At 54.3% G+C, this 21,449-nt stretch overlaps 1 protein-coding gene across 3 annotated transcripts in view; it reads right to left on the bottom strand.

Moving 5' to 3' along the window:
- The window catches only part of GRIK3 (glutamate ionotropic receptor kainate type subunit 3), a 219,171-nt gene that overhangs the window by 60,305 nt on the left and 137,417 nt on the right, over positions 1–21,449 (bottom strand). For all 3 annotated transcript variants that reach the window (XM_032877282.1, XM_032877283.1, XM_032877281.1), the window contains exons 3-5: positions 16,756–17,013; positions 9,855–10,036; positions 7,218–7,271 (exon numbers count right to left, since the gene is read on the bottom strand). In XM_032877282.1, the coding sequence (XP_032733173.1) occupies positions 7,218–7,271; positions 9,855–10,036; positions 16,756–17,013 (494 nt within the window). The remainder of the gene's footprint in view (positions 1–7,217; positions 7,272–9,854; positions 10,037–16,755; positions 17,014–21,449) is intronic.

The raw sequence follows: 21,449 nt of genomic DNA on the forward strand, positions 1-21,449 counted from the left end.
GATTGGTCCCTTCCTACTAGTGGTTTGGAAACTGAGTCCTAAGGTCCTCCTGGTGAACTCTCTATTCTTTTCTATGCTCTACCCTCATCAAGCTGCCTTCTGTCCTGGCCCCTGGTCCATCCTCTTTCCTGGGCCCCTCAACTCCTATACAGCATCCTGTGTTGGGAGAGAAGCAGGACACCCGGGGGGCTGTACTGTTCTCTGCACGCCTGCAGCCGTCAGGGCCATCACAGTTCAAACTTTGGTAAACTCGATGGTGGCTTGAGGAACGTTGAGCTGGTGGGGCAGCTCTTTCGCAGGGTGCTGGCTTCCTTTGGTCTCTCAGATATTCCCAGCTGATGCTAAATTCCTCCTGTTCTACCTGCACGCCCAAAATGGGTTCCTTCTGGAATGCACAGTGTTGGTTTCCTCTTGGAAGGTTTAGGGAACAGGGTGTCGGGTAGGGATCTGGAACAGACTCGAGCCCTGGGCAAGAAAATTTCATCCTAGCCTTGCTCAGACAACTAGGGTGCTGATTCCAGGCCAGGACTTGGGGTGGGCCTGGACTTGAAGGTGGGATCTTCAGCAGATGGGGGATTTCTTACTGAGTCAGCCCAAGGTTGCCTGTCCCAGTCTCAGTGGGGAGGGGAGGGTGGGCATCATGCCCAGCCCTGCACATGGAGGACGCCATCCAATCCCGACACCCCTGCAAAGTAGCTGTTTAACAGTACGCTCCTTCTACAGATGAGGAAGCAGTCTCAGGGGCATGCGGTGAGCTGCCTGAGCTCAAAAAGCTCATAAAAGTCAGAGCAGAATTTGCATTCAGGTCTGTTTCAGTGGGTGGGGGAGCTGGCTCGTGCTGGCCTCGGGGAGCTGACTGTCACGCTTCTTCCTGCCTCTGCCTCCAGGCACCTCTCCTTGCTTTCTTAGTACCAGCCTTGGTGGGAGTGTTTACACCATGGAAATTAGCAGCGCTCCAGATCCAGGGTTTCCCTCCCACACACTTGAACAGCGGGTGGCACACTGCCGTCTGTCTTATTCAAACACTCCTGTGCTTTATGCCCCAGTGATCGCCAAACATGTGACATGTACCTGATCAGTCTTTGGAGCTGTTCTAGGGCGTATAAGCTGCAGAGAGTCTGGGGTGCGGCCTGGCAACTCTGTGATTTGGGAAAACCCTCATCTTAGTCATGACTCCTGACAGGCGGAGCTGGGGACAGGTGTGGAATCAGAGAAGAGCAGAGGGGTGCGGGGAGGGCATGCCCAGAAGGAGGCCTCGTTCCCTGCAGTGCCTTCCCGAGCGCAGCACACAGAGACAGCCCGGGCAAAGCCAGGGAGCACAGACTGCGAGGCCAAGCCATCTGGGTCCCAGCTGCATCTACCTTCCTTACCTCCGTGGGTTCAGCTGCCAAAATGCAGATGATAATAACAGGACCTAGCAGGTGGGGTTGTCATGAGGAAGAAGTGGGTTCATGGGTGTGCGCAGAGCATGTGTGCCCTACGGGAGACATTAGGTGAGTGTTTGACCGATGCTTCTCTTCTGCTTTCTCTGGCTGCCGGTCCTCTGCGTGATGGGCATGGGATATGGCCCCAGGGACATGCCCAGATGTTGGAGGAGAGGAGCAGACAGGAGCTGGGTCCTTCCTGCTTACCCGTCTTGGCAACATAGGAACAATCTCGATGGGCTAATAGCTATGAGCACCTGTGAACCCCAGAACAGCAGGCAGTGTTCTAAGCGCCTTTTGTAAATGAACTCGCTGAATTCTCATTTCCACCTTATCCAAGGAGTGTATTACCATCACCCCATTTGGGAGGAAAGAAATGAGTCACAGAGAGGTTAGGTTTCATGGCTAACCCGGGGAGCAGTGGAGTCCAACCCGGGCAGCCCAGCTCCCGAGCCCCACCTCTGTCCCATGACCAGCCCGCCATCCACACAGCATTCAGAACGGTCTCTGGGATCCAACCCCCTCACTCCCATGTTTATGGATCCTTAATGCCTTCTCAGAATGAGATGCAAGTTCCTTAGATTAGTTCACAAGGCTCTCCACCCCTCTCCAGCCCCACTTTTCTTCCCACACCCTCCCATGTTTGTTATGGGAACCAAAGCACTTTTGTTCCCCTCCCTTTCTCCCTGACCACTGCCCATGCCCCCATCATGCAGCTTCTGTCGCTGTGCCAGCATTTATGCGTGTTCTAGCCTCTGGCTGGACCGTCTGTCTTCTCAACCCTCTTGGGTGGGCTATTCTCTGAGATTCAATTTAAGTGGCACCTCTTGCAGGAAGCCTTCCCTGACTTCTCCTTTACATATGCACAATAGGAGGGGGGTCAGGGGGGCTTTTGCTCTTATCCTGGGAGTTCTTGGCTTTCACTCCACCGATAACAACTGCTAGTGTCTGTGTCTGTCTCCCCCATGAACCCCTGAGCCAAATACCCCTGTCACCCAAAGTGGAAAGAAAGGTCAGCCAGCCAAGTAGCTCTCTGGGGCACCTAAACAGCAGTGGGAGGGTCTGGGATGGGGGACTAGTGTTTCACATCCTCCTCTCAGGGGGAGTTCTCAGTGAAGCCGAAGGCTAGGAAGGGTTTGGTAAACTGCCCGGGGTGGGGGAGGGTGAGACCCTTAAGGGCCCTGATAGAGTATCAGGAGATCTTCCCCCAAATCGCCTTTGAAGGCAGGTAAGGGGAGGTGGAGCCGTTTTGTTCTGCAGAATGGAGAATGTGAGTTTGGGGCCAGAGCTAACTTGTGGGGCCATGGAAGAGAAGTTGACTTCTGCCCCCAGGGGCCCCCTCCTCACTCCACCCCTGCACAGGATCCAGCCTCCTTTCCAAAGCAGGGCTGACCAATAGCTAAGGCCCAAAGGGTGCCAAACCATCAGCCTGACCAGGGTGTCTGAGACTCAGTTCGCCCTCCTCTAGGACTGGAGGCCAACTGGACTCCGTGGGAAGCGTGGCAGCTCTGGCCCTGGTGGGGGGCTTTGGGGGCTGGTGACAGCACCCTTCCCATCTCCAGATGTAGCACGTGGTCTGCTGACACTCACTCTGTGACTCTGTGTCCGCAGCCATTTGAGCCCGGGGAGGGGGGCGGGACGGGGCGTCACTGCTGGGATCGCTTCCCTCCCTGTCACCCCGAGCCTGGGGCACAAAACGTCCCCACTCCCATGACGTGAGGGCAGTGATGACGGGGAGCTGCTAAAGAGGCTTCTTTGTCCAGCTCCAAGTCTGTGTCCACATTGCCCTGAGACCCCAAACGCTGTACACAGTGAACCGTGGGCAACCTTGCTGCTTGGCAAAAAGTTGCTGTTCTCGATGCCAAATGTTGACACACTGAATTCAGTATCGACGAGGGACCTTTTAGAAACATTCAGCATAACATAATAGACTAATTCATTAGCACCCCATGGGTCTGACTGGGTAGAAGCTGAAGCTCGGAAAACATTGCCTTAAGGAATGACAGATGAAAATATCTTTCCCATGATATAACTGTTATTGCCGGGAAGTGGCATTAATTGTGATTGCTTATCTATTAATTTATTATAATTCTTTTTTCACCTCCAGGCTTTTACCTACACATGACATGTACCAGGGGCTCAGCTGGGGCTGATTAACGCGGGGTTATCTGGGAAAGGCTCGAAGCTGGCTGGAGCAGATAATGGCCGCTGGTGTAATTAAAATGTCTTCTGCGTGAAAGAAGCAAGTTTAGAGAATTTTTTAGAGGCGAGGCGCTGGTGATGTGGGTTTCCTAAAGGGAAGGCGATAAATGCCAAATGCCACCACCCTCCTGAAATACAGCCTCAACGGACCAATGGGCGCAGGGAGGCAGCATCACGAGGTAGGCTGTGAAGCCAACGGGGGATGGAGAGAGGATCGTGGAGCGGGAGCCGAGGGTGAAGCGGAATGAGGGCCGGAGCGGAGGGCCCAAGGGACACAGCTGCTGCCCTGGAAGGTGGGCGGGGAGGGGGCAGCTGGGGGAGAGGCTGGTGGACCCCTTCTCCGCTGACACACGCAGACAGCAGAGCTGAGCATGGTGGGCGGGTTGTCCCTCCCTGGGAAGATCCACTGTCCCTGACCCTCAGAGAGGCACGGGGAGGACGATCAGGGGGCCAGGACAGCCATGCACAAGACCGGCAGTCAGCACCAAGGCCTCTACCCCTGATCTGCTACGAGACTCTGGACAGCAAACTCAACCTCTCTGGTCCCTCGTTGGCCCCTCCATCAAAGAGGAGCAAAAACCCTGCCCTGGGAAGAGGAAAAGCTGCGATGTGAGAAAGGGCTTGGGAACCTGTGAATTGTGGGCCCTGCTGAGATCTGTGGAGGCTCCATTCCTCCCCCCACTGGCGTCAGTCACTACGTCTGGCCCATCGCTGCTGGGTGGCCAGAGGAGGCCAGCCCCCGCCTCGTGCGGGCTTTCAGCATGACAGCTCCCAGTGGAGGCCCTCGGAGCTGGACAGCTCCCAGCTGGTAAAAGCCCTCCCTCTGCCCCTTTCTTGCTGGGTGACCTCTCGAGCCTCGGTTTCTACTTTGCTATAAAGTTGGGCGATCATACCTCCCTTGGAGAGGCTCTCTGGATTTGTGGATGAGACGTTGTAAGCTGAATACAGAGAAGACCTACGCGGGAGCTACTTCACCCACCGAACTCTTACCTCCTACTCTACTCAAATAAACACCGGGCACTTGACAAAGCGTAGCGCTGTTACTGTACCCATTGTGTAGATGAGAAAAGGAGGCCCAGAGAGGTGAAGTAGCATGCCCGGGGAAGTGGAAGTATCTTGACTCTAACTCACGCAGGCTGGCCCCAGAGTCCATGGTCTTAACTGTTGCCATGACAAGATTGTTGATAACTTCGTGGATTACTTTCTACTTTGTATGGTAGTCATTTGCTCATTCAAGCATTCATGAGCGCCTACTGCATACCAGGCACTCTTGGGGTGCTGGAGATGGATAGGTGAACCGGGCACAGTCCTTGATCTCTATATGCATGAAGGAAGCCTGCCAGCTGGTGAGCGTTTGTTGGGTCCATCTCTGCACACTCTCTCCCACCCAAGTGCCCAGCTCAGTACCTGAGGCCTTGAGAGGATCTGTACGTGCCTGCTGCAAGTGAGTAAACGGATGCCTGAATTAAGGAAATGAAAAAGTAAGAGAAATGGATGCTGTCTAGGGCTGGAGGAGGCCCTGCAGCATTAGGAGCCTGCCCTGAGCCTCCCTCCAAGACCTCTAACCTTGACCCCAGGAAGGCAATGGCAATAATGAGAGCAACATGGGGGCACCTGGGTGGCTCAGTGGGTTAAACCTCTGCCTTCGGCTCAGGTCATGGTCTCGGGGTCCTGGGATCGAATCCTGCATCGGGCTCTCTGCTTGGCAGGGAACCTGCTTCCTCCTCTCTCTCTCTCTGCCTGCCTCTCTGCCTGCTTGTGATCTCTGTCAAATAAATAAATAAAATATTTTAAAAAAATGAGAGCAACATGGAAAGAGCCTTCTCTAGAGCCTTGCCTGAAGGTCCATAGGGCTAAGGGCCCAGATGTTGGTCTTAGTACCCTAGAAGCCCAGGGCTGCCATGCCTGGGGACAGGGCCTTGGGCCCTTGGAATGTGACCCTCTGCCTTGCTCCTCTACCTGGCTCCTAGCTCCAAAAAGAGGTAGAATATGGGAGATCTGGGGACCTTATCCTCCAGCTTCTAATGACTTTCCAGGATATAGCACGACATGGAAAAATCAACTTGGGTGGGCAGAAATCCAGAAAGAACTTGGGGAAGAAGGTGCCTGATCTTAGTCACCAGCTTCCAGAATCCCTTTCTCCCAACATGACTCCGGGCAGATGCCCAGAGCTGAGCCCTGGATCAAGAGCATGTGCAGGCGGGTCCTGAGCTCCGCCATGGGCACAGGGAACGGTGGGTGGGGAAGAAGCCGTGGTGTGCTGGTAAACACTCAGTAACCAGCTCTCAGGGGAGGGGAGGTTGCAAACCCTTCTTCATAATACCCACCAACTTTGGTGGTATGAATACTCCTTCCACCACAGCCAACTTCAAGCTACCTCCATGATATCACTGAACGTGGATTTGGGAGCAGATGACTACAACGGGTTCTAGAAATCAGTCAGCTCTCCAGTGAAGCTCTAACCTGTCACTTGGCCTTTGCTTATGCTGTTCCCTCTGCATGGCAAACTCATCCTCTCTCTCCTTAGTGAACTCCTACTGATCCTTCAAGGCCCCAGTTAAGCATCTATCTTCCTGCCTCAAATTTCCCACCTTCTGCCAGCCCCTCTGCACCCAGTGTCTCCTTCCACAGTGCTCCACAGCCGTGTCCAAGCATGTCATGGCACATGCCTTCCAAGGAGCTAGATGCGGAGGTGGGGACGGCACAGGATGGGAGCTCCTCAAGGGCGGGGCCTCCACGCAGTCGTCCTGAGACCCTCACCAATGCCCAGGCACTGGGGAAGGAGGGTTCCTGGGTGCCAGACGGATAAGTGAACACAGAAGCCTGCCGGGCTGTCGGTGACGCCGCCAGGTGCCCCAGAACCGGGCTGGGTGGAAAAGTCCTCCCAGAGCCCCAGAGAGGTGCTCGGACATTTACTCCAAGGCAGGGTGGCTGGGTGTGGATGCCCCTTTGCCGCAGGGATCCCTTTATTCTGCTGATTTCAGGCCACAACTAATTATCCTAATGGGTTTAAATGGCCCTCAATGTTCTCCGAGTTTGGACAGGACCCATCTGGAGCTTGCAGGTGGGCTGGCCCAGCTGAGAGTGAGTGGGCAGACTTCAGCACAGATGCTGCAGTATTTCCTGTTGTTGCATGAGGACTGAGACATCCTCAGGGAAGTGTGTGGGCTAGGAGCCGAGGGTCTTCCTAATAAGAGCAGCTAATACTTTTACCGCCTTCACACGAATCAGGGACTGCCCTCAGCATTTTATTTTCGGAGATCAACACTCTAGGAGGTAGAAGCCATTATCGCACCCATTTTGCAGACGAAGAGGCTGAGGCCAGGAAGTTAATGACTGACTAGTCCTCAGAAGGGGTTGTGTTGACACAGGTAGGTCTAGACTCCCTGTCCTGAGTCACAGCTCTGGGGTGTTTCTCAAAGTGGGTGTGCCACAGAGATGTCTCTGGGCCCTTGCCTGAGGCTGTACCTAGAGCCTTTGGAAGCAAGGCCAGCCTGAGTCTCCTCTTGCTGTTTCAATGGTCCGCACCAGGGTGATCGTGTTCTGAGGGGGTCCCACCCCAGCCCGTGTCGGGACCCAGGGGTACGTTACCAGAGTGGTGAAGATGAAGTGGTAGTACTCGGTCATCATGCCCATGGCCATGGCCTGCGGGAGAGCAGAGCATCAGCGGTGTGCAGGGAGTACCCGGAAGCCCCCTCCCCATCTGCACCCCGGCGGTGAGGACCAGACTGGGGTGGTGGGCTAGGGGGAGGTGGGCCACTCGGAGTGGGATATCCTCTGAGACCACCTCCCTGAAGTGATGACTGGCTGGCAGACAGCGGGGGGGCGGGGGTGGTGGTGTTTCCCTGGAGTGTGCTGACAAGTCCTCGGGACACATTCAAATACAGAATCTCGGGGCTCCTAGGTGACTCAGTCAGTTAGGCATCTGCCTTGGGCTCAGATCAGGATCCCGGGTCCTGGGATCAAGTCCCCACGTCAGGCTCCCCACTTAGCAGAGTCGGCTTGTCCCTCTCCCTTTGCCCCTCTCCCTGCTTGTGCTCACACTCTCTCTTTCTCAAATAAATAAATGCAGAATCTTGGGCTGTACTCTGCATGCAAAGATTCCAAATTCTGCAGGGCTGGGCTGGGCCCAGTCTTCTGGCTCTTCCACGAGCATCTCTTGCTTGCTACACTTAGAGAAATGCAGTTGGAATTAGCCCCAGACTGTCTTCTCAAGGGCTCTGGCTCCACCCAGCTGCACTCACTGTCCTGGCTTGAGAGGGAGGTGTGTGAAAGCCTGCCCCTGTCCCCGCCCTGGCCCCAGCCCAGCCAGGCCCCAGGAGGAGAGGCTGTGCTGAGGCTGATCCTCCCTGGAGGGGGGAGACAGCATAGCCCGGCTTCCCTGTTCCAGGTGACCACCGGGCAGGTCGCTCTGTTGCCATGGAATTATTACTAGGTGTCATTACGAAGCCTGCATTACCTACATTTATGTGTTTTATTAGAAACCTATAATCTATATTACTAACGACCATAATGCACTTTCTACAGAGTTCTTCAGAATGCCAGGCCCCCTAAGTGCTCTGGAAGAAAATGGTCCCAGGGTCAGGTACACGTGGAAAGTGCCACTCCTTCTCTTGCCCTCTTGGAGACTTACAACCCATGTCAGCAAGTTCAAGGCTCAAACCAGGCCTCAGCCAGCAGCCATGGTTACCTCTGCAGAGCTTGGGGTTTAGAGGGGCACACGGTCTCCAGTTTTAATTCTGGATGTTTTCAAGTCAGACAGACATGGGAGTAAATTCTCACTCTCTGGCTGGATGACCCGGGTTCTTTCCTTTCCCCAGGAACCTCAGGTTCCTCACCTATAAACTGGGCATGATAACCATTGCCACCTACCAGGGGGGCACTGACTGAGGGGCTCCGGACACCTGGCACATGGTCCCTCCTCAGCGTGACCAGCCAGGGTTGTGGCGGTCTCTGCTACATGTACCAGGAAAAGAAGGGAAGCACTAGGCGTGGGCCGTCGTCCAGGGAGGAGGGGTGAGGGTTCCCTGGGGGGCATCGGTCTCCTCCACAGTGACCCCACAGAGGCTCACACCCAGTGCCGACACTGGGCTACACTCTTTCCCTGCCTCATCTCAGAATCCTCCGTCCCCGTCTGAGGCAAAGATCCCTGGTTTTGTCTACAGAGGAGGGGAGGACACTGGGGCTCCTTGCTCTCAGGCGCACAGAAGTGAGATTCGAACCCCCAAGTGAGCTATGCACCTGTCTTGGGGTGAGGGAGCCTGGGGGAAGACACTGGCTGCTGGGCCGCCTGCGTACCCCCTGTAGGGCCGGACCAGAGGGTGGGACTTGGACCAATGTCCCCACCCTAACCCGTCCTGGGACTTGAAAACTCGTATCCCCGGCACGGCACCTAGCCCCCTGCGCTGTGTCTCTTCCTCACCAGCTCCACCCCACCAGGTCAGGACTTAGAGCTCCACAGAATGCCTCCTTCAATCACCAAGGCCACTTTCTGGGACTGTATGATTGCCTTTTACACAAAGCACAGGCTCAAATGGGAGCGTTCTGGGTTTCAGCTGCAGTACCCTCCAAGGAGGCTGTGGGTGATTTTGCTGTTTATTTCTTAGGTAGCTGGCAGAGATGGCTCTGGTTCCCAGCATGCCACACTGGGCTGTGTCTGGAAAGGAACAGAGGCCCATCCAGGACCCAGAGCCATCTCCCTCCCCCACGGTCGCTGCAGAGCTGAGCAGATGGCACGGGGAACTTGAATAAACCTCCCAGTAGTAGAATAACCACAAGCGTTCTGGGCCACGGGGAACTCATCACAGAAGACGCAGTGACCCCCTCCCCCCACCGGGGGCTGTTCCTGCCACCCCGAGGCCTCCCAGGGCTTCCCGAAATGTTCGGTCCTGCTCCGCTTCAGACCCTGCGTCCCACCTGCAGCCATAGCCCGGAAGCGAGCACTGAGGCAAGAGCCACCAGGCACTAGGCTGGGCTCAGCCCTGGCATCGCTCCGTCCTCACGTGGGCTCAGACCTTGGAGACCACACGTGTCCATTCTGCTGCTGCAGAAACTCACGCATGGGGGTCAGTTCATGCAGCCAGACTGAAGCAGAGCTGGGCTCCCCCCACCCCCACCAGCTCCAGTCACCTCCTGGCTGTGGGTGAATGGGGAAAGAGGGGGTGGGGGAAAGGGCAGGCAGGTCCTGCCCCTCCCTTCCATGCCCCGGGCTGGCTGGCACTCACACACCTGCTTGAGGATCTGGGCGGCCATGGTGTGACTGCAGTCGAAGATGATGCGGAATTCCCGGCCCCGCTTCATCTCCTTGAGTAGCGGGCGCGAGTCGTCCGAGTCAAGGGGCAGCTGGCGGATCTTCAGGCGGATATTGTACCTCGATGGGGCCATGATGAGCTCCTGCAGGCGGATGAGCCCTGGGAGGTCCCCGGGGTGCAAAAGACACACATGTACACACAGGTAAACACGGCTGTCAGCCTCCACAGACTCGGGTGAGCACATGGCCTGTGGCTGCAGATCTGTGCCCACACACAGACACACAGACACGGATGCGTGGCCCACAGAACTTTGGGCAGGTGTGTGGACAGAGCCACGTGGGTACAGACATGGCACCAGGATTCTTGGGTGTGGCCATGTGCACCAGGCTGTACATGCCGGCACACGTTCCCGGATATGTAGGCACCTACAAACACATGCATAGAGGGACATGTTTGCTGACACAGACATATGTTGGGACTTCCTTACACGTGCACATCAAAGCCTGTGCATACACAGACACACAGACACACGTACAGATTAGCAGTAGGTACAGACAGCAAATTCCTGCAAACCACGTCTATGTGCTCCCCTCTACACTAGCCTTTATGGAGCCCAAACCAGAGGGCACCCCTCTTCGTCACCCCACGTATGACACTGGGAAGTTGGGAACCTGCCTCTAGGACATGGGCACAAGTGAAGGCTGCAGGCTCAGGTGTACCAACTGTTGGACTATGTAAGACAAAGGTATTTGTGCCCCCAACCGAAGGACAGCCTACCTCAGTAAACCTGACTGATTTTTCCAGGCTCTGTGCAATCACCTCCTCCATGAAGCCTGCCCCTACTGCTCTTTCCAAACAAGACATGTCATCCCCCTCCCTCCTCCCTCAGCACTAGCCTCCTCTGGCCTCATCTCACTCCCTCGTCCAGCCATGGCCTCCTTAACCTCATGGACTGCGTCCCCACAGCCCCTAGCATGGGACCTGGCACTTAGGAGGCCCTCAACACAAATCACCATAATTGAACTGACTTACTGTTTTTTTTCTCCCCACACTGAAAAATCCATCCTCCACCTTGGCATTTTGCAAAACCACTTAATTTGGGGACTTCCAGGGAAAACTGAATGTCACTTCCTGGAGACAAATGGCTTACTTAGGTCTAATTAAGTTTATTTCCGTTGCTATTTCAAGGTCCATTCTTGCTGACTCCCTTCTGTTTAGCCTGGGAGTAAGCCTGCTGATACCCCCTCCCCACTCAGGGAGGGGCTGAGCCAGCAGGGGCCGGGGTCCCACTGGGCTGTCAGCCCATGCTCAGGACTCAGGGTCTGTGTCTTGACTGCACGCTCCACTCAGCTCTGCTCCATTCCCCCATGAACAGCAGTCTGCTTCTCCTCTGGGGATCAACTCCTCCCCCGTGCTTGGACCATGTGACTCCGAGGAGTCCATCCCCAGCTCTCAGGGCCCCAGCCTGGCCAATCAGCCGCACATTCCTCTAGGCATAGGGATGGGCTCAGAGATGGGTGGGTGATGCCAGTTGGTCCTATCAGATGACTTCCAGAAATGGTACCAGAGCAACTGGTAAGAAATACACCCTTTTCCACTTACCTCCAAATAGGGAGGCAGTAAGTCTAGGCATCACCACATAGAACCTGAGAAGGATTCCAACATGGCAGAAGTCAGGCCAAATAAGTCCTAATGATACCCATTTGAGCCTCTGGATCTAACAGTACCTGAAGCTGAAATGACTCTTGAGCTTCCCAGTAAAGGCAGCCAATCAAATCCGCTCCCCCTCCCTTTTTTTTGGTGAAGTTAGTTTGTTCTGGATTAAAGTTACTACTGCAGTGTCCCCTATCTGGACGGAGTCCCCCTCACACAGACCGCCTACTTTGAAAGCCTTCCAACAGAGCCTCCGGGTTTCCAAAGCCATTTCTGATTACAAATGCCTGGATCTGTTCAGCTTCTCCTTCGCATTCCGGAGGGCTGGACATGAGGAAGGCCATCTGGTGTACACCATTCCCCTCGGCTGGGGAGGACAGAGATCTATCCCTGTGACCTGAGCTTCCCAAGGAGCTCCCAAACAGGCTTTGCCATGGCCACCAGCCTCAGGACTCCCCCCCACCCCCCTGAAAGGTCCCATACCCAGGTGTGCGGGCTGGCGAAGGGCTCTGGTGTCTGGAGTGGTCTGGATCTAATAGGGGCTACAGGGCTTCCCAATACCAGACTTGAGATGGAGCCGGAAGGGGCCATCAGCTGACCTGCGCTGAGGAGGGAGGGACCACCGTCTCCTCTGGAACACATACCAGCCTCATCCTCCCTCCCCATCTTGCCCCAGAAATTCTCAGTGGGGCTGAACGATGCTGCCCTCTCACACTTGTTACCCTGGGAGGCGCCCCGCCTTCACTTCGCTCCCACTCGCTCAGTGTTGGGAGCCATGCATGGCAGCAGCAGGCACGTGAGCTTTGGGGATCCAGGACGTGAGGACAGGGACAGCATGCACGCTGGAGCAGAGACCACCGGAGTCTTCCTGTCAGCCAAGTGCACTGCCCCGTGTAATGCACAGTGACCCACATTCTCCGGTAGCAAATGTCAGACCTCCTTCTCATCAGTGTATTCCCGAAGGAGACCAGAGGCTCATCTCAGCCCACCCCAGCAGAGGACGAGGCTCTTGCTTGCCCGAGATGAGCCTTCCTTCCTCGCTGCTTCCCTAATCAATCTCTCTCAAAATATCTACAGTGAATCATGGTTGTTAGAATCATGCTTTTCACTTACAAAGCACTTCTGCATTCATTACCCTATTTAAACATCTCCCTGTCCTAGAAGGCACGCCGACTGTTCCAGGGTTACAAAGAAACGGAGGTCCATGGAGGGTAAGGTTCTGAGGCACGCTAGCAGTGGGACTGGGATTTGAGACCCAACTTTCTGGCTCTTACGTTGGGGTCCTTCACCTCGGCTTTTTCTAAGACCCTTCCTTTTGCCCTTGATATCAGTTTGCCTTTGTGTGCAGATGAGGTTACAAAGGTGACCACTTGTCACAGGGCAAACCCTGCTGCTTCCTATAATATAATCATTTGTGATATTCTCTCACTGATGTTCCGGCATCCTGAAATCATGCGCCAAACTAATGGCCAAAGTTGTTTCCATTCTTTTTGTCCCTGTGTTTTTGGTGGGTACACAAGATCATATTATAAGCCCTCCAATCAAACCCCAGTTTCTGTTTTGCTTCCTGCCCCATCAAGGACATTCCCACCGAACAAATCCCACCTATCGTCATCTAGGCTATCTTATGGTCATGAGGTAATCAAAGGGTTTAGAGTAAAGAAAGGCTCTTGCCCATGCTTTCCTCTTGCTCCTACCTCCCGACTAACCCCAGTGCTTTTCCATGAGGCTGCGGCCCCCCGCTCCCTGCTTCTAGAAACTGTTAACAACTCTTTTCTCAATGCCATTGACCTCTCTGTGTCATCATGCGGCCATTGTCATCCGTGAGGCCCTAGGTACACTCAGAAAGAGTTCTCTTCGTAGTTGATTGTAGGGATGACCCAAATTCTTCACCCCACTCTGTAGCTACACCCTTAGCCAGGTAACTTTGCAGGTGACCTCCGACTGCGGGCAGGTGACCCGCCTCACTCAGGATATTGGGCTCCAGCATGAAACCTGTGTTGGCCAATGGTATATCAGTGGGCGGGTCACAAGCAGACAGTAGAATTGGAAGGGCACCCTGGGTCTCTTCTTTTGCACCTCTGCAATTGTCTTGACCACGTGCCCAGGCTAGCCTGCTGGTGCCTGTCATCTCCACCAACAGTTAAATGACCCCCGGGCAGGGGAGGGATCCAGCTGAGACCAGAACCACCACCTGGCCAAGCTCAGCCAATCAGGGACCCCACAGACTTGTGAGCTAAACACATGCTTTGTATTCAAAGCCACTGAATTTTGGGGAGTGGTTGGCAGACACAGCACCACTAATTATAGAGATGGGTGTGCCCTCTTCTAACATCCTGATAGAACAAGGTTATGGCTTGGGTGCCCAGAGCTGACGGGGGCTTGCTTAAAAACCAGTCAGGGGGCACTCCCTTTCCTATCCGACTGTGCTCAGGGTAGTAACCACTGACTCGGTGAGCTGTCCAGGATGGTCTGCTGGACGGTTCCTAGACAAATTTTCTTCCTTGATAAGAGGCATGAGTCATGTTAAGAACAATCTTTTTGGCTCCTCTTTACTTCTATTTCTTGGGGGTGTCAGCACGTGAAGATGGGCTGCTCGGAGCTGGAGCAGCTCTATTTTGACTGTGAGAGAGAAGCCAAGAGACCTGGAAGGATATGGAGCCAGTGCCCCAGCTCTATTGAGCTGCTAAACCAGCCCTGGGTAGGACCATCTCCAGATTCTTGTCCGTCAGAGAACGAAGTGCCCATTGCTCAAGTCAGTGGGAACCAGGATGTCTGTGAGTCCAGCCTGAACATCCACAAGCATGCTGCCCCCAAAGCAAATCCAGCCCAAGCCTGCTCTGAACTGCTTCCCATTCTGGGGGTCTTGATGACCCACCACGTTGTCCCTTTGAAACATCCTGATTCTGGGAGGACACCTCTTACCACCCGCCAGTCCTCATCAAAGTCTTCCTATTATTTGACTGAATCACTAGTGCCCAGTGTGTTCTTGACCAAACCCGCTCCCTCCCGGACTCCCTCGTGTGTTTAAATGTTTGTTAAACTGAATTGAACCGAATTGAAAATCAAGTTGAATTAAACTCTAATTAAATCCTGCAAGAAAGGGTGTTCTGGGCACTGGTAAGAGTGAAGAAATGAAGATGGGATCCCCTCTCTTTTGCAAAGTTAATCATGCTGGAGGAGAGTGTGTGCCCCCGCCAGAGGCGGCTGGTCATTCCAGGCCTTCCGAGCTGATAATTGAGAGGCTCGCTCATATCCTCAGAGCGAAGGCACTGGAGGAGAGGGAGCTCCAGGCGTTAGCATCAGCTCTGAGCAGCCTCACGAGCAGAGCATCCCTCCTCCGCAAAGCCTCTGCCCCCAGCCCCTCCGGTCCGAAGGCCCTAAGACCGCGGGGCTGTGGTCCGCTCCTGTGTCTCTTCTCACTGCTTTGTGACCCTCGCAGCATCACCCTGTTCATGTCCAGTTCTTTCCTGCCATCCTGGCCCCAAGTTCTCTTCTAGGCAGCCCCTCAAATGCAGGCCTCCTTTGTCCCTGCCCACAACAAGGTGGCCACCCCCACGTGACTTCTGGCTCCTGGCTCTCCCTGCCACCCGCCCCACGAGATGCCGTCACAGCCACCTTCCGAAACTCTGCTTTCATTATTCTACTTCTGTACTCAACAACACTCAGTGGGCCTTGGCTGCTCCCAAGATCAGGTGTGAACTCCGAAGTCAGACAGTGAAACCTTCGCACAGCCTGATACACTCTGTTTATCTGACCTTTTCCTCCCACCTTCTAAACTTGAATCTTCTCCCCCTGCCAGGCTGCGCTCTCGAGGAGGCTGCCACGCACAATCCCGCCTCCTTGGTTTTTGCTCAGGCTGTCCCAGCCACTGGTGATGCCCTCATGCCTTCTGTCTGTCTGTTCACCCTCGAGGCCCCACTCATGTCTCTCTCCCTCTGGTAAGTCAGCCCAGATCAGCCAAGCCCGCCGAGCTTCCTCTCCCCGAGTGCCTTGGCACCGACTGTATGTACCCGTCACTTGACTCTCAGCTCTGATGGCCTGGAATGACCAGTGACCTTTGGGGATGTGCTCACACCCCTACCATAGGATTCACTCCTCCAAAAACGATGGGATTACAACATCCTCATTCTTCTCCCTTACCGGTGCCCAGGACTCTCTTCCTGCAATATTTAATGATGACATATTTCATCCTGATTTTTAATTCAATTCAATTCAGTTCATTTCAATAAGCATTTAAAAACATCTCTGTTGTACCGGGCCTTGTGCTAAAGCCTGGGGGCACACAAGGCTCATAGTCTGGACAAGCCACCACAACACTTCCCAGCAGTGTGCTAAGTGAGACCATCTAACAGGGCTGCCGGAATGCTGGCCGTGACCCGGAGTGGGGTCCTCACGCCCCTCAGTGGCAGCTCATGCTGGGGGCACCGAGTGGGGCCGGGGGCCCTGCCCTCCATGATCTCCTGTCTGGTACTGTGGGCATAGCAGGAACACAATAGAGGCTTGTAGAATCCCAAGTTAAACAGACAGCTTTTCTGAGGGATTCACTCCCTATGATTCCCACTCCCCATTAGAAGGTAATCAAGAGCTGACATAGAATCACAGGCTGCAGAACGCTGAAGAAGGCTTTTCTCCAACTTGGATGCTACAGCTCTTGACTTGACATGTGGCCAGAGAAGGGCCAGATGGGTTAAGTGACTTGCCAAGGTCACTTTCTCTTAAGAGGCCAGGCTAAGAAATGTCTTGGGACTTGAGTCTTCAGAAAGAAAGAGGAAGAGAGGAAACAGCCCTGTGTTACCCAGCTAGCAAGTGTCAGAGCCAGCGCGCACCCCTGCCCATGGATCCAGAGCCTGTGTCCGCGGTCAGCATGGGGCCGCCCACGTTTGCTGCAGATGGGAATGTGAGTCTAAGGGAGCCAGCGGCGGGGGGTGGGGCACGGTTTGTGCAGGGGTGAGTGCGGGTGCTGGGTGGGTGCTGAGAGCATGCTGTAGGGGGCGGAGGTGGGAGTGTGGGGAAGGTGTGAGGTGGGCTGTGGCGAGTGAAGGGTGAGTGTGGCCGGTGGGTCCTGGGCTGCAAGGCAGTGCAGGGGCAAGTGTCTGGGTGTCCTGCTAGGCTTGGGTGTGAGTGTGCACCCTCTCCCAGGGGCAGTTGATTTGGGCGAGCAAATCCTAGGTCTCTACCTCCCTCACCCCCTACCCTCAGCCCAGCCACACCCGGCTACCCACCTGTACTGTCGTCATAGACCACGGTGGCCGATCGCCACTTGAGGTACTGGACCAGGTCGAGGATGGCGTGGCTGAGGGAGGCGTAGTCGGGGTAGAGGTTCACGTAGAAGGTGTCCTTGTTGTCCAGCGGGTGGTGTTTCCAGCGCAGCTGGATGTGGGGCACTTCCAGAGCATTGCAGATGGACTGGACGGCGTTGGTGCAGGAGCCCTGTGATGGCCCGAAGATCGCCACCACGCCCAGGGCCAGCTGGTCACAGGCTGCAACGGAGGTGGGGGTGGGAGGAAGGTGAGGGGCTTAGTGCCTCGTCAGGCAGCTGGGGGCTGTGCCCACAGGGGTGCAGTGATTTCCGTGATACCATAAACACAGCGAGGGGAGACAGCAGCTGGAAACTTCCGGGGGCAGACAAGGAAGGGGCCTTCTGAATCTTGGCTTCCTCCTCTGGAAGCTGGGGTTACAATCGCCCTGACTCATGGATATTGGGAAGGTTGAGTGAGATCACGCATACGAGACCCTTAGCACTGCTCATGAAACAGAGATGGGGTTACTTTTGATGCTGTCCTCACTGTGCTGAGCACTGGCCCTGGGACACTCTGGGACCGGCCCTGATCTGGGCGGTGGGGGGGAAGGCCAAGAAACAGCTAGGATGAAACATCTCCCTGTGGCAACTGTGAAACTTCTAGCCCTAGTCTGTTCCCCAAAGTTCAACGTCCTCATCTCCCATCTTGCAGGACACTACCACGTGCCCACGTCCGAGATGCATTTCAGACCAAATGTGTCCCAAACGCTACCCTCTCTCCTCCTCCAGGCTCCCCTCCTCAGTAAACCACTTCCACTATCCCAGTGGCTTAGACCCTGAACATTGGCTTCCTCTTGACTCCTCTCGTTCTCTGTTGTCCCACATCCCACTCCTGCTGTGTCACCTTCGGAATGTTCCAGAATCAGAACTTCTTGCCACTGCCACCATCTTCTTCTGCTGGCACTACAGCTTCCTCAGGGACCCTCCCTGCTTCTTACTTCTCCCAGCCTCAAGTGGTGACATCACACGTTTGCTCCAGAGGCTCCAATGTCACTTGGTCTAAAAGCCGAAGTCCTCATGGTGACAGATGAGGCCCTGCTCACTGCAGTTCTTCCCCACCCCATCCCACCCCTGTCCTCATCACCATCACCACTTTTCTGACTTCAACTCCCATCCTTCTCTCCCTTCCTCACAGCCCTCAAGCCCCACTGGTTTCCATGATGCTCTGCAGACACGCTAAGCACACTCCTGCCTCAGGGCCTTTGCACTTATGGTCCCTTCTAGCTGAAGTGTTCTCTGCTCTAGTATCTGCATGACTTCCTCCTTCCCTTCCCTCAGGTTTCTGCATCCATGTGGTCTTACTAAAGAAGTATCACTTGCCCGACTTGTAATAAGAATCCTCCAGCCAGAATCCAAAACCCCATACCCTGCTTTGTTTCTTTATTTATTAAATGATTGCCAGAAGTCTTGTTTATTGACTTTGTCCTCCCACTAGAATGTAAGTCAAGGCAGCAAGGGCTTGATCTATGTTGCTTATTGGTTTATCAGCAATAAACGGTACCTGAATAGTACCTAAACGTGCTCAAAGCAGTACTTGGCCTGACCAGGTGCTTCACCAGCCTCTGCTGAGTGAATAAGTATTGACTCCCTGCCCTCAAACATTTTGCATTCTTGGGTGGGGGAGGAAGCCCAGGGGCTCCTAAAAGGCGCTCCCCTCCTGGGGAGGGGCTCAGGCAGGTCAAATGGCAGGTGCTTTTGGGGAGGGCAAACCCCGATAGGCACAGCAGAGATTTATTTATTTATTTATTTTTAAAATTTTATTTATTTATTTGACAGGGAGAGAGAGATCACAAGCAGGCAGAGAGGCAGGCAGAGAGAGATAGGAGGAAGCAGGTTGCTTGCTGAGCAGAGAGCCCAATGTGGGGCTTGATCCCAGGACCCTGGGATCATGACCTGAGCAGAAGGCAGAGGCTTTAACCCACTGAGCCACCCAGGCGCCCACAGCAGAGATTTAAATGAGCAGCCCCAGGCAGCTGGGGCTCCAAGGGCAGGCACAGGCTCATGTAAGGATTGTGCCTAAAAGATCCTTAAAGTAGGACCTTTCTGGGGGCAGTCAGGGGAAGGACTCCCCAGGAGCTCTCGCCCTTTCTTCTGGCAACTCTGATTTTCCTTCGGGCTCCCACCTCTCCCACACCCTGGCCGTGAGGGCTAGAGCATGACTTAGAAATGGGCCTTCTTTAGGCCCCAGACACTGGGTTGGAGGGTGGTCATGGGACCAGTCAGAGCCAATGGGGAGCCACAGGACCTCGCACCCAGAAGGTAGGACTCTCCCTCTACACAGGGACGTGGAAATAAGATCAGGAGCTGCGATAACCACCCTGTGCTCCCAAAGAAAGTGCAGTGCTTGTCTGAGAACAGAGTCAGTAGGCAGGTGAGCAGAGCCAAAGGGGAGGAAGAAATAAGAGCCCCTGGTCAAGCGCAACCTTGGACCTTGGGTATGTGAACCAGTATGTTCTCTTTTTGCTTAAGCCACGTAGGATTTGCTGTTTTGTCCCTCGCAACCAGAGGAGCCCTAACTCATCTATCCATAGAGCGTCCACAAACTCACCAGCCTGTGGCCGTGAGAATGGTGCCACGTGCACACTTATGAATGTATGGTACATGTAGAAGGAGGCAAGACATCGCCTAAGCATTGAGGGGCAATGGATTTAGACACATCCTGGCTGCCCCGAGGGCCTCTGGGAATGACCTACTGGTCTCAGGCCACCCCTAAGATTTGCAGGGCCCCAGACCAGTCTCCAAATGGAGGCCCACATATCATATGGCTAAATATTTAAGCACTATAAGCCAAGCTAACAAATTGTTATATAAAACACACCCTTTCCTCCTACCCTAACAAACACACTTCTCTAGCAACCTGGAAAATCAGGTGGGCATGGAGACTTCCCATACACAGAGATGTGGGGAAGGGTGGCACCAGTTCAACCTTGCCCCCCTCTTTTACTGCTGGCTCGCCCTAATCCATAAGAAGGACCTTGTTCTCCATGTGGATACCCCACTCCTATGTCCGAGCTCTGTCCATACTCCTACAAACAGATGCCCTTTGCTCACTCCTGGAAAGGGCCTAGGAGTGTGCCCCTGGCAGTATGGCTCTCCCTCTGGAGAAGAGCCCAGGGAAGAGGCTCATGCAGGCCTAGAGGTGGGCTCAGGGCCAACTGGGTAGGAAATTCAGGGTTCTAGATACTTGGAGCAAAGGCTAAAATGGCAGGGCACAGGCTCCTGGTAAGCAAGTGCCCTTCATCCCACTGACCCTTTGTCCTGGGAGGAGATACTAACCAGGGGAGGGCAAGGGCAGCCCCCTGCCCAAAGCACAGACCCAGAGAAAGGGGCCCTCTTGCCTGGGCTAATGGTGGTCCCAGTGGATGCAGAGATGTGGAGTGGTTTTCAGTTGATCAGAATGGGTGGTCTTTAGTGTATTTTCTCCTCTTCCTTGACCCTCCAACCTCTCCTCCCTTACTGCCTCCTGGGACCAGGAGGAAATATAGACAGTATTTTCCCTGAAATTTGTACTTCCCTCAAGAACACCAGAAAATGCCACTTGTGCCTTGGGTGAAAGATACAGCACTCTTGGTGGGCGGAAGCTAGTTATTGTCAGGAGGCTGCTGGAGCCATGTGGAACATGCGCCAGGGCAACCGTGTATGGGAAGCAGCAAGACCAACATAGGGAACATCTCGTGGGTGACTGGGATTCCTTGTGGCCAATACCAAGTGCAGGAGAAGATGCCCAGTGGGGTATGTGGCAGCTCCCTGGTGCTCCTACAGCTGTAAGACTGGAGTCCAAGTCAAGGAAGTGCTGCTGTCCCCACTCTTGTCACCCTACAGTCAACAAGCCTGAAGCAGCACTCCATGTGGGATCAACCCCAGTGAAAATAAATGCTTCCAAAATAGGACCCTGGGTTTGTTGATAAATTGTCCCATTTCAAGAAGTCTTCTTTTAGGGGCCCTTGCCCCAAGGAGACCAGGCCCTGACCTGTCCACTCACTGCTCATTCATGTTGCTTCCCTCTGGCCACTTTGTCCCCTGAGAGCAGGTGCTCCATGAGGAAGAGATCATGTGTGAGTTACTGTGTAGCCATGGAGGTTATATAAAACATGAAGGAGATAGCAACAGTGAGTGATTGCTGTCCAGGCTTGGTCACTCCCCTCAAGCTGTGGACACTCTGTAAAATCTGTAAGTTTCTCTCATGCACTATCTTCTAACCCTATTTGAACCTTCTAGCTGTCCTCTGATATCCTTGGTTTCCATCCTTTGCCTCCTATCTCTATCTTTTTCCTTTTCCTCTGGGACCCTCTGATGGATAACTTGGTCAAACGACTATTATATTTCATTCCCTCCACTACCACTTTCAAGAATCTGCCTTTTGGATTTCCCCCTTTGATACTGCCTGGAAACAGGCAGGCAAATTCTTCCTATGCCCTCACCCCACCCAGCCCAGCCTCTTAGATCATGGTCCCCTGCCTGGGTCCAAAGTCTAGGTATCCGGTTTGGCTGAGGCAAGGGAGAGTAGACCAAACACAAGTTATGGTTCTGCAGAGGATTATAAGGATGATCTTGAAGGAGGCAATTTTGATTTTGACATCAATTGTGAAGACAAAGTTAAAGGTGACCACAGTGATG

Source organism: Lontra canadensis, unplaced genomic scaffold (genome assembly GCF_010015895.1).
Source record: "Lontra canadensis isolate GAN:19392208 unplaced genomic scaffold, GSC_riverotter_1.0 scaffold60, whole genome shotgun sequence".
NCBI classification, from domain to species: domain Eukaryota; kingdom Metazoa; phylum Chordata; class Mammalia; order Carnivora; family Mustelidae; genus Lontra; species Lontra canadensis.